At 32.9% G+C, this 11,564-nt stretch overlaps 1 protein-coding gene across 1 annotated transcript; it reads right to left on the bottom strand.

The window, feature by feature from the left end:
• Positions 1-2,600: 2,600 nt before the first annotated feature.
• Positions 2,601-3,698, bottom strand: LOC143914456 (protein CutA homolog). Its single transcript, XM_077434677.1, has 3 exons — positions 3,570-3,698; positions 3,222-3,379; positions 2,601-3,030 (listed from the first exon to the last, which is right to left on the bottom strand). Exons 1-3 carry the CDS (start codon positions 3,577-3,579, stop codon positions 2,863-2,865), a joined length of 336 nt encoding a protein of 111 aa, XP_077290803.1. The 5' UTR covers positions 3,580-3,698; the 3' UTR covers positions 2,601-2,862.
• Positions 3,699-11,564: the final 7,866 nt, after the last annotated feature.

Genomic DNA, 11,564 nt, shown 5'->3' with positions numbered 1-11,564 from the left:
ACTCCACATCCAGCTGTCAAGATCGTCGTCTCATTCGCTCCCCCATTTTTTTAAGCACCTGTCATCGACGTTGTGGCTGGACTCCAGGTAGGTAGGTAGGTAGGTAGCCGTGTCTGCTCGTTTATTGTCACCCGCGGGCCGCGGCGTGCTGTGTTGATGGCGATGGGGGCTCGGCGAGGCAGGGATGAGCGGCATGTTGAAATTGATCGAGGCTGCGTGGCTCGATGTCGGGGGTCACCAGTATAGGGGATGAACGAATGAGACGACTGGCATGTTAATGCACGTGTTTATTATATGACAGCTGAAGACAGAGTGAGTAGCGGCTCTCCGAACCCAGCCGGGTTGGTCCCCACTCGCAGGAAGGCAACCAAACTCGACCATGTCGTATAAGCGAGCCGCCACAATACGATAAACGCGCTGCAGATAAAAATATTTTTGGGAATTAGTATTGAAAGGATCAAGTGAAAAGAGTGCAACGCGTCTAGAGTATCGAACTGGGATTCTGAAATTAACCTTATTCAGTAAATCAGAACAATCAAGGAAATCATTTATGAGCTTAAAGAAGAATATAGCATCAGTATGTCGTCGCCTGACAGAAAGATTGTTAAAAGAAAGGATTTTTAAAATGTCGGAAACAGTAGAATGGGTATAGGTAGGAAAAAGGTAGCGTAAGGATTTAATAAATTTAAGTTGAACTTTCTCAATACAATTAATATGGGATAAATAAAAAGGTGACCAGATAATTGAGGCAAATTCAAGGTGAGACCTTACAAAGGAAAAATAAAGTAATTTTAGTACATAAGGATCATTAAAGGGTTTTGTTGAGCGGAGTAGGAATCCAAGAGATTTAAATGCTTTGTTGGTAATAAAAGAAATATGTTCAGAGAAATCTAGTTTATTATTGAGTATTACACCAAGATCTTTAATAGAAGATGACGTGTTAAGGATTGAATGATTTAATTGATATTGATTAGTAATAATTGACTTATTTCTAGTGAAATTTAAAATAGAGCATTTTTCTAGATTAATAAAAAGATCATTATTTAAACAATATATAGATAATCTATCTAGATCTTCTTGTATCTTATGACAATCGTCTATGGTGTATATAGGTTTGTAAATTTTTAAATCATCAGCGTAAAGAAGTATAAAGGAATGTTTGAAGATGTATGAGATATCATTAATATAGAGTAAAAAGAATAAGGGACCTATATGCGACCCTTGTGGGACACCGGAAGGAATATGTCTAAGTGATGATCTAAAACCATTGAGAATTATGATTTGGTGACGATTTAGTATATACGAAGAGATCCAACGAAATAAATTTCCTCGGATTCCGAGGGACCAAAGTTTATTGAGTAATAGGTTGTGATTGATTTTATCAAAAGCTTTAGAGAAATCCGTATAAACGACGTCTATTTGGATTCGTTTGTCCATATAAGATGTGAGAGTACTAGTGAAATTAAGCAGGTTAGTCTCTACCGATCTCCCCTTAAAAAAACCATGTTGTTCAGGTATAATGTAGTTTTTGAAATTGGAGAAAAGGAAATTATAGATAATTTTTTCAAAGATTTTACTAATGACAGATAGTTTAGATATAGGACGGTCATTCTCAATAAGATTCTTATCACCTTTTTTAAAAATAGAGGTGATGTAAGATAATTTCCAATAGTCAGGAAATTTACCGTTAGACATAGAAAGATTGAAAAGGATTGTTATGGGAAGAGATAATGGGACAGCACATTTAACAAGAAAAAAATAAGGCAAACCATCACAACCCGCACCAAGATTATCATTGAGAGAGTTGATGTGACTGAGTACAGTAGATAAGTCAAAATGAAAAGTAGATAAGTTACAAGAAGAAGTATCTGTATTAGAGATAGAAAGGTTAATGGTAGAATCACTATTGAAAGTGGAGTCAAAATAGTCAGCAAAAATGGTACAGATTTCAGAACCATGTGAAGCCGACTTATTTCCATAATACATTACGGAAGGATATGAAGAGGAGGTATTTTTTTTTGAATTTATTTCTCTTATTCCAAATAATATTAAAACTAATCCCAAATCATTTTGACCAAAATGATTTGGGATTAGTTTTAATATTATTTTGAATAAGAGAAATATAATTTCTAAAGCAGATTAAAGAATATTTTTTAATTCGAGCTCTTAATGAAAAACTTTGATAATCTAAGGGATTTGAATTTTAAAATTTTAGAATTTGAAGATTAAAGAATATTTTTTAATTCGAGCTCTTAGTGAAAAACTTTGATAATCTAAGGGATATATATATATATATATATATATATATATATATATATATATATATATATATATATATATATATATATATATATATTTGTATATATGTGACGGACGATCAACCATCAACCAGTATGGGGAACAATTTTTTTTTTTTCTTCATTTTTTTCATATTTTTCGTTTTTTTCATTTTTTCATTTTTTGTTTTTTCATTTTTTTCATTTTTTTCATTTTTTCAGTTTCTTCATTTTTTTCATTTTTTCAGTTTTTTTATTTTTTTCATTTTTTCAGTTTTTTCATTTTTTTCATAATTTTAATTTTTTTTAATTTTTTAATTTTTTCAGTTCACCGGAGGCGTCGGCGGTGCTGTCGATTCAATATATTTTTATTCGAGTTTCAATTCCTTTTCGAAACCACCCGTTGAAATCAACGGGCCCAACACTAGTTATATATACCGTTGGTCATGAAAGGATTTAAATTAAAAACAATTGAACAAAGTTCACATTCACAAATTCACAATTGAACAAAGTTCCATTCAAATAAAAGTCAGATTTTTTCAATAATATTTATTTATTTTAGAATTAAATCCTAAAAGAAAGAGTATTATTTTTTAATTTCTGGTACTGAATCACTTATCAATTTCAGATATATCCGATTTCCATATTGGATAGGGGTCGATATAACTTCGCAGGCAAAGTACGGATGGTTTTCTCGGACAAATTTTACTAGATAGTTCACTCTGGACGTACGCGTCTTGATCATCAACAGAACCTACAAGATATCATCCTCAATATTAGTTTTTATAATTACTATTTTTATATAACTTTTCAAAACAAAGTAGTGAACAATACAACTTATTATTTTATATGAGCGAAAAAAAAACAAATGAAAAATAATAAAAAAATTAAATTATTTTTTTGATGCGATTTCAATGATCATAATATTATACTAGTGATGGCTACCTCGGAATCTTCGATTAGTTGATTTTTCAATTTATATATAGAGATGACTTTGGGTATGATATTGACACAAACTGCTAGTTTATTTTCCATTATCTTCCATGCTAGGGTTTTGCCCACCTCTTCGTTTGGTATTGTCACGTAAGTTATAGAGTAAATACCTGAAATTACCAACATTGATTTGTTCAAACTGATACAACACACACCAGTCGATTGAAAAGGAAAGTATAATACAAAAGTATGCGACGGGTTATTTATTCACCTGTCAGTTTTAAAATAGTTGCACCAACAATGCAATTTTTGACCTGAGAATATAAATATAAACAAATTATCAATAGACCCTGCAAATACCTTCAGCCATGGCAGTGTAATGAGTTAATGAAATATGAAAGCAGCAGCTAGCAACGAAAGCGGGGTTCTTACATTTTTACAGATCTGACAGTATGCAATGTGCGAGTGTTGCCAGTACAAGTCGAAAGTATTGATTTTTTAATACTCTCGGGGTGACCGTAAAAAAGTCGACAGTGGAAAAGTTGAAAATGTTTGTAGGCATATAGTACAACTCATATGATCTCATCAGGCCACTGCGACACATATCCAGAAAAGTCGTAATACCGCAAGTGTTCCTCGATCGCCTCATAAAGAGGTCGGTGCACCATACGCTCGGTGCACGATCCCATTACCCAACGGACCACGTCCTGGCACTGAACCCATAAAAACCACGCTCGCAGCATAACTAGGCCAGCGCGAGTACCAGGAACAAAGGAAAATGCACTCAACACGTGTCACATGTACACGTGCTCGAAACAGGTCATCGCTTACATCAAGAGTACCAAGAACAAAGGATTTGCACACGACACGCTCCAACCCAAAACGTTTATAAAGCAACGCAGCAAGCTCCACTGGCAGAGTGAGCCTCTGGAGTTCATACAGATCACTTCTACGAAGAAACCTCTTCGTACATACAATAACCATTGTACCAAATTGAACGAAAATAAACCATTCTCTTTCAAACTACACAACATGTGTTTCGTTAGACCGGGATACGGTCAACATACCTTCCCTGTCTTACATGTTCATTTACCATGCAAACATATGAAAAACGGTTAGTATATATATCAGTGGCGTGCGGTAAAACTCTCTCTCCCCTCGTCGTACATCCTCACTTAATTTGTGCGATCAGGATACAACAGGAACAAGCGGAGCAGTCTTTTCCTCCCGCAACCTGCGCGCGCACATTAAACAAGGCTGTATGATTTTCGATCTTTGCCTTCCGATATTTGTTTTTTCGACCTTTTCAATTTCGGTGTCGTGAGGGAGACCCCTTACGTAGAACTACTCGTACTTCTACAACTTGTGTATTAGATTGCCTATTCTTCTAGTTAATACACAATATATTGTTTTTTTTTTATATAGATATATATCAGGAAGGCATAACCGGTAAACCCCAATGCGCCTTCCTAGACAATTAATTATAAACATTGCAGCATTTTTTATTAGATAAATCGCAGTATTTCGAGAGGCTGAAGAACATGATATTAACAATTAATTAATTCATTCATAGAGACATCTATGGATTTATACTTGTACATACATTTTTACATATTGTAAATAAATCAAATTCAGATATTTGTGAAATAGCGATAGGATGATTTTTACCAATTTGATGGAGGAACCGTTTCAAATATGAAATCAGGAAATTGGCAAACTCTGATAGGAAACGATCGACTTGGAGTCACAAATATCCAAGTCTGACCAGCAGCATTGAAGATTAGCACGGCATCGAACCTGGCAACCTCTTGGTGCTAAACATAAAGGCAAACACCGAGGCACACTGCTGGCCAATAACTATACGATATGCAACTGTAGCGTTTATAAAGCTGCCAGAATGTTAACACAAATAACCAGCATATTATCTGGGTATATTTATTTATTTATTTTACATATATACCAGGAAGCCTTACTTAAAACCCAAATGCGCCTTCCTGGTCAATTACAAACAATGCAGCATTTATATTATAAGTCGTTGAATTACGAGACACTGAAATTAACGAGACGAAAGAAAAAAAAACCCTTTGACAAATCACCGACAGTTTTTTTGTTAAATGTTTCATCGATGGCGGAAACACAGTAGTATATCGTGACGACTTTTAATAAGAAATAACAACAAGGTAATCAGAGAAATTATAATATTTCTCGGGTTGTAATGCGTATCGTCGTAATTCAAAACATTGTTGTAATTCAAAACATCAACGATGATCTAATTTTAGCTCAATCTCGCTCTTTAGCTTAATTTTGATATTTAATTTCAATTTTTTAATTTAATTTTTATTTCGATATTTTTTACGCTACTGGTTTTAAAAGTTGGCCCAAAATCGTCGTTGGTTTGGTGGGTACGGACCATTAGACGAATTAAGAGTTGTGTTTGAGGCCCCGCTTCGTCGACTAGGTGTTGGTGCTGGTTCAATACTCAAACGATTTTCACTCATCTGCAAAATATCATTATTTAGTCAACAAAAAAAATCAAGCACTGCATATAACAACAACCAGAGGAAGAATACTGAACTAGAACTACAACTTAGACCTGATATTAGAGCAGATTTCAGAAAACATTTGGTAAATCAAACTGAAGTTTATAATAAGAAGTATATAACAATGTTATTCTTCAAATTCATTATAGAAGTATTTTAGTGTCACGGAATAATATAATTAAACTTGTATTAGGAAATTGAAATAAAGACATGTTGCAGTGATGTTCGGGATGACGATTCTTATATTGCTCAAGCATTTCAATCCAATTATAGAAAATTATATGCCGTTTGTGATTTAATAAAAAAAAAAACCAACCATTACGAATACTGCTGGCTTATTGTTTACAATTATGCTTTTTTTCCCTCTGTCAATTGTGCCTGTTTGATCAAAAATCAAAATCTGTACATGTATAAATACCACTGGATGTTATTAATTTAACTCTTTTGTAATATTTAATTGTAATGAACAAAATGAAAATTATGAAAATTATGAAAAAAATGAAAAAAACTGAAAAAACCTGAAAAAAACTGAAAAAAAACTGAAAAATATGAAAAAAATGAAAAAAAAAATTGTTCCCCATACTGGTTGATGTATGGGGAACGACGTTGATTGTTGTGAAATAAAAAAAAAATAAAAATTCTATTAAAAATTAAAAAAATTCGAAATATATATATATATATATATATATATATATATATATATATATCAGTGGCGTGCGGTCCATGGATGCGGTGGATGCGGCGCATCCCCTATAACTTTAAAAAGCCAAGAGTATTTTTAATAAATATTTGAATTTCGCTTCGATGTATTCTTAGTGATGTACGTGATTATGATGTAGTATATGATATATATTTCACATATCACGTGTTTTTTGTTACATGATGCATTATATAGGATCTTTTGATAATTTTTATTAAGGATTCGCATAGGCCGCATTCGCATAGGCCGGCCACAGGCGAGTGACGCTGGCGAGTAGACGCTGAGTGAAGTGCGCGCGCGTCATGGATTCGGAGTCGCGACCGATCCCATTTGCGCATGCGCACTATGAGGCTGTCTTATTCGCGCGGACGCGTTGACACTTGTTTAACCTCTACGGTGGATTCGGTTTCTCTGTTTGCTTATCTATTGAGTTTCACTTGGAAGCCGCTGTTGATCGATATTTCCGCACGCTACGCCCCAAGTTATTTATCAAAAAGCTAGCCGATTCATTTCTTTAGACGAAGTTAATCATTTATACTGTAAGTTGGTTATTTTTTACTTTTGAATTAAGTTTTCATTTAAATTAGTTTCGTCTAACTTTATTTTTAGTTTACGTTCCACTACTTACGAGTTTTCATTATTGCCTTTAATATGGATATCGAAAATAACAATGAGAGTGGACTTGTCGTCGAGATCAATAATAATTGCAATTGTTTAATTGAAAATGTGCTGAAAAGAAGATTTGCTTCTCTCCCATTTAATGAAAAGGAGATTATTGTTAAGAGCCCCAAACCCACACCAATATTAAATATTCAGTCTAAAACAAAAACATTTAAAAGGTATTTTAACACAGAAACATACGAAAAAATTTCATGGATTTGTGGATGTGCTCACTTAACGAAATTATTCTGTTGGCCATGTATTTTATTTTCTCAAGAAGTGAATGTCTGGAGTAAATTTGGATTTTCTGACCTAAACAATTTAAGTAAATCGCGCAAGAGACATGAATGTTCTCAAGCTCACATATGTTCTGCTGCTCAATTTAAAAAATTTGGAAAGGGACCTCGTATAGAAAATTTTTTAAGTGCTCAATTTAAAGCAAATATTGAAATGCACAACAAAGAAGTTACTGCAAATAGATACATTTTGTCGAAATTAATAAGCGCGATCTATTTTTTAGCAAAACAAGAACAACCTTTACGAGGACATTTTGAGCACCAGGAATCGGAAAATAGAGGGAATTATATTGAATTGCTGTATCTGTTGAGTGAATCAGACATAAAATTGAAAACTCATTTAGATAACTCTACGGTGTTTACTGGACTATCGAACCATATACAAAATGACTTGGTATCCGCAATATCAAAAGTCTTGCTAGATGAGATTAAAACTGAAATACGTGCATCAAAATTTGTTTCCATAATTGTGGACGAATCTACAGATATCAGTCGCAAAGCTCAGCTATCTACTATTTTTAGATATGTAGATGAAAATAATGAAATTCAGGAGAGATTTGTTGGATTTGTCGATGTTAGTCCCAATAGAACAGCTAATGCTCTTTTTCAGCACATACGTGAGACCTTGGAAGAATTTGGTTGTTTGGACAAATTAATTGCACAAACGTACGATGGAGCGGCTGTAATGTCCGGGGAGCATAATGGAGTGCAACGAAAAATTCGAGATATTTGTCCTAATTCTTTATTTGTCCATTGTTACGCTCACAGATTGAATTTAGTTTTGTCGCAATCTGTTAAACATATATCCGGATGCAAACGTTTTTTCAGCCGTATGTTGTCATTTTCAACTTTTTTTTGTAAGTCTTCAAGAAGAATTTCCCTTCTCGATTGTCAAATAAAAAAACGATTTCCCACTGCTGCCCCTACACGATGGAACTACAATAGCAAAATTTTAAATATGATATTAGAATATCAAACAGAATTAATGGAAATATTTAATCAAATAATTAATGACGAAGACGAATGGGATACTGATGCTGTCATAAATGCTGAAGTCCTTCATCGTTATTTAAAAGAGTTTGAATTCAATTTCAATTTGCATTTATTTTCTGCAATATTTAATTCGGCAGATTTTTTATTTGAAATTTTACAAAAAAAAACCTTTGACATATCGTATTGCGTAAGTGAAATTAAAAAAATTGTAAAATATTTAGGTAACAAAAAAGACGATTTTGATTCATTGTGGAACAAAGTAATAACTAAAAATTTTAATAGAAAAAGAAAATATGCTGAATGTGAAGAAGATGTGAAAACAACGTATAAACTTCACTATTCTGAAATTTTAGAAACTCTTTCAGTAAATACAACCAATCGATTTCGAGATATCGAAAATTTAAAATTTCTTTTAATTTTTTTTAACGTCAAAAAATTTAAAGAATATGAAAATAATTTTCCAGATATCCTATTTAAATCACTCCACCTAACTTATGGAAAATACTTTGATTTTATGAAATTAAAAAGCGAATTAATTTACATGTACTCAACGCAAGATTTTCATTTGAAATCTATAAATGACGTAAAGGAATTAATTGTGAAAGATGATCTAATAGACGTTTTGGAACAAGTATTTAGTTTAATACAATTAATTTGTACGATACCTTCCACGAGCGCATCGGCTGAACGATCATTTTCGACTATGAAAAGAATTAAAACGTTCACCAGAAGTAGTCAAAGTGAAGAAAGACTCTCTGGTCTTGCTTTAATTGCAATCGAAAAGAAAATAATGTCAAATTTAAAAAACAATAAAAAATTCTATGATGCGGTTATCGATGAATTTTGTAAAAAGGAACGAAGAATAAAATTAAATTTAAAAAAATAAATTGGTCGGTTTTTTTTTTCAAACAAGGGACAGCATCCCTTGTTTGAAAAGTCACCGCCCGCCACTGATATATATATATATATATATATTTCGAATTTTTTAAATTTTTAATAGAATTTTTATTTTTTTTTTATTTATAAATATATATATATATATAAAACTGAAAAAATGAAAAAAAATGAAAAAACTGAAAAAATGAAAAAAATGAAAAAACTGAAAGTGAAAAAAATGAAAAACCTGAAAAAATGAAAAAACTGAAAAAATGAAAAAAAAGAAAAAACTGAAAAAAATGAAAAAAAAAAAATTTGTTCCCCATACTGGTTGATGGTTGATCGTACGTCACATACAAATATACAAAAATACAAATATATATATTTAGCGACAGTCCGTTTTTATATATAGTATATATACCGTTGGTCATGAAAGGATTTTAATTAAAAACAATTGAACAAAGTTCACAACACCATTAAAATAAAAGTCAGATTTTTTCAATAATATTTATTTATTTTATAATTAAATCATAAAAGGAAGAGTATTATTTTTTAAATTTCTGGTACTGAATCACTTATCCATTTCAGATATGGCCGATTTCCATATTGGATAGGGGTCGATATAATATCGGCGACAAAGAACGGATGGTTTTCTTTGACAAATTCTATTAGATCGTTCACTCTGGACGTACGCGTCTTCATCATCATCAGAACCTACAAGATATCATCCTCAATATTAGTTTTTATAATTACTATTTTTATATAACTTTTCAAAACAAAGTAGTGAACAATACAACTTATTATTTTCTATGAGCGAAAAAAAAACAAATTCAATTATTTTTTTGATGCGATTTCAATGATCATAATGTTATACTAGTGATGGCTACCTCGGGCTTTTCGATTAGTACTTGATTCCGGTTAAAAAAAGAGATGACATCGGGTATGATATTGACAGAAGCTGCAAGTTGATTTTCGATTATCTTCCGTGCTATGTTTTTGCCCACACCGTCGGTTGGTACTATCACGTAAACTATAGAGTACATACCTGAAATTTGTTCAAACTGATACAACACACACCAGTCGATTGAAAAGGAAAGTATAATACAAAAGTATGGGACGGGTATTTATTCACCAGTCAGTTTTAAAATAGTTGCACCAACAATGCAATTTTTGTAATATAAATATAAACAAATTATCAATAGACCCTGCAAATACCTTCAGCCATTGCAGTGTAATGAGTTAATGCCATATGAAAGCAGCAGCTAGCAACGAAAACGGGGTTCTTACATTTTTACAGATCTGACAGTGTGCAAAGTGCGTGTGCTGCCAGTACAAGTCGAGAGTATTGATTTTATTAAAAAATTCTCTTAGGCAACACTGACCGATAGTGATTTTCAAATTGTATAGAAAACACGGTTGTGATTATTCCGCATAAAACGATTTCGAAAATGTCACGAGAAATTGGTCACACCCTAAAATCGGTCAACCAGTTTTCTCGTGACCGTTTGAACGGAACATCTGGCACTCGAAAATTCTATCCATCGAGAGACAATCAGGCGAACTATCATACTAATGAAAACTCGAGTGCCAAATATCCCGTATTCGCGATTTTCGTGGCAACGATTGCGCGATTGCACTGTGCGAAATAATCCGTTTACCAGAAAACACATTTGGCCACTTAGATTTCAATACAAAAAATATAAAAACACTACCTTTAGTAGGGGTGACCGCAAAAAAGTTGAAAATGTTCATTTACCATGCATATATATGAAAAACGGTTAGTATATATGTATATCAGTGGCGTGCGGTAAAGCTCTCTCTCCCCCCGTCGTACATCCTCACTTAATTTATGCGAGCAGGATACAACAGGAACAAGCGGAACAGTCTTTTCCTCCCGTATCCTGCGCGCGCACATTAAACAAGGCTGTATGACAAAAAGAGAGATAATTTCACCGCATGTCACTCATATATATTATATATACATAGTACCGTTTATCATGCACCCTTTTTTTTCGATCTTTGCCTTCCGATATTTGTTTTTTCGACCTTTTCACTTTCGGTGCCGTGAGGTAGACCCCTTACGTAGAACTACTCGTACTTCTACAACTTGTGTATTAAATTGCCTATTCTTCTAGTTAATACACAATATCTTGTTTTTTTTTTTATATAGATATATATCAGGAAGGCATAATCGGTAAATCCCAATGCGCCTTCCTAGACAATTAATTATAAACATTGCAGCATTTTTTATTAGATAAATCGCTGTATTTCAAGAGGCTGAAGAACATGA

This window comes from Arctopsyche grandis, chromosome 1 (genome assembly GCF_051622035.1).
Source record: "Arctopsyche grandis isolate Sample6627 chromosome 1, ASM5162203v2, whole genome shotgun sequence".
Classification (NCBI taxonomy): domain Eukaryota; kingdom Metazoa; phylum Arthropoda; class Insecta; order Trichoptera; family Hydropsychidae; genus Arctopsyche; species Arctopsyche grandis.
Note: the sequence above shows the minus strand (reverse complement) of the source record. Positions and strands in the feature narration are given on the sequence as shown.

Excerpts from the sequence above, each read along its gene's own strand:
- LOC143914456 (XM_077434677.1), bottom strand. Across the intron at positions 3,031-3,221 it reads AACTAATCGAAGATTCCGAG|GTTCTGTTGATGATCAAGAC; the intron begins GTAGCCATCACT and ends GATATCTTGTAG.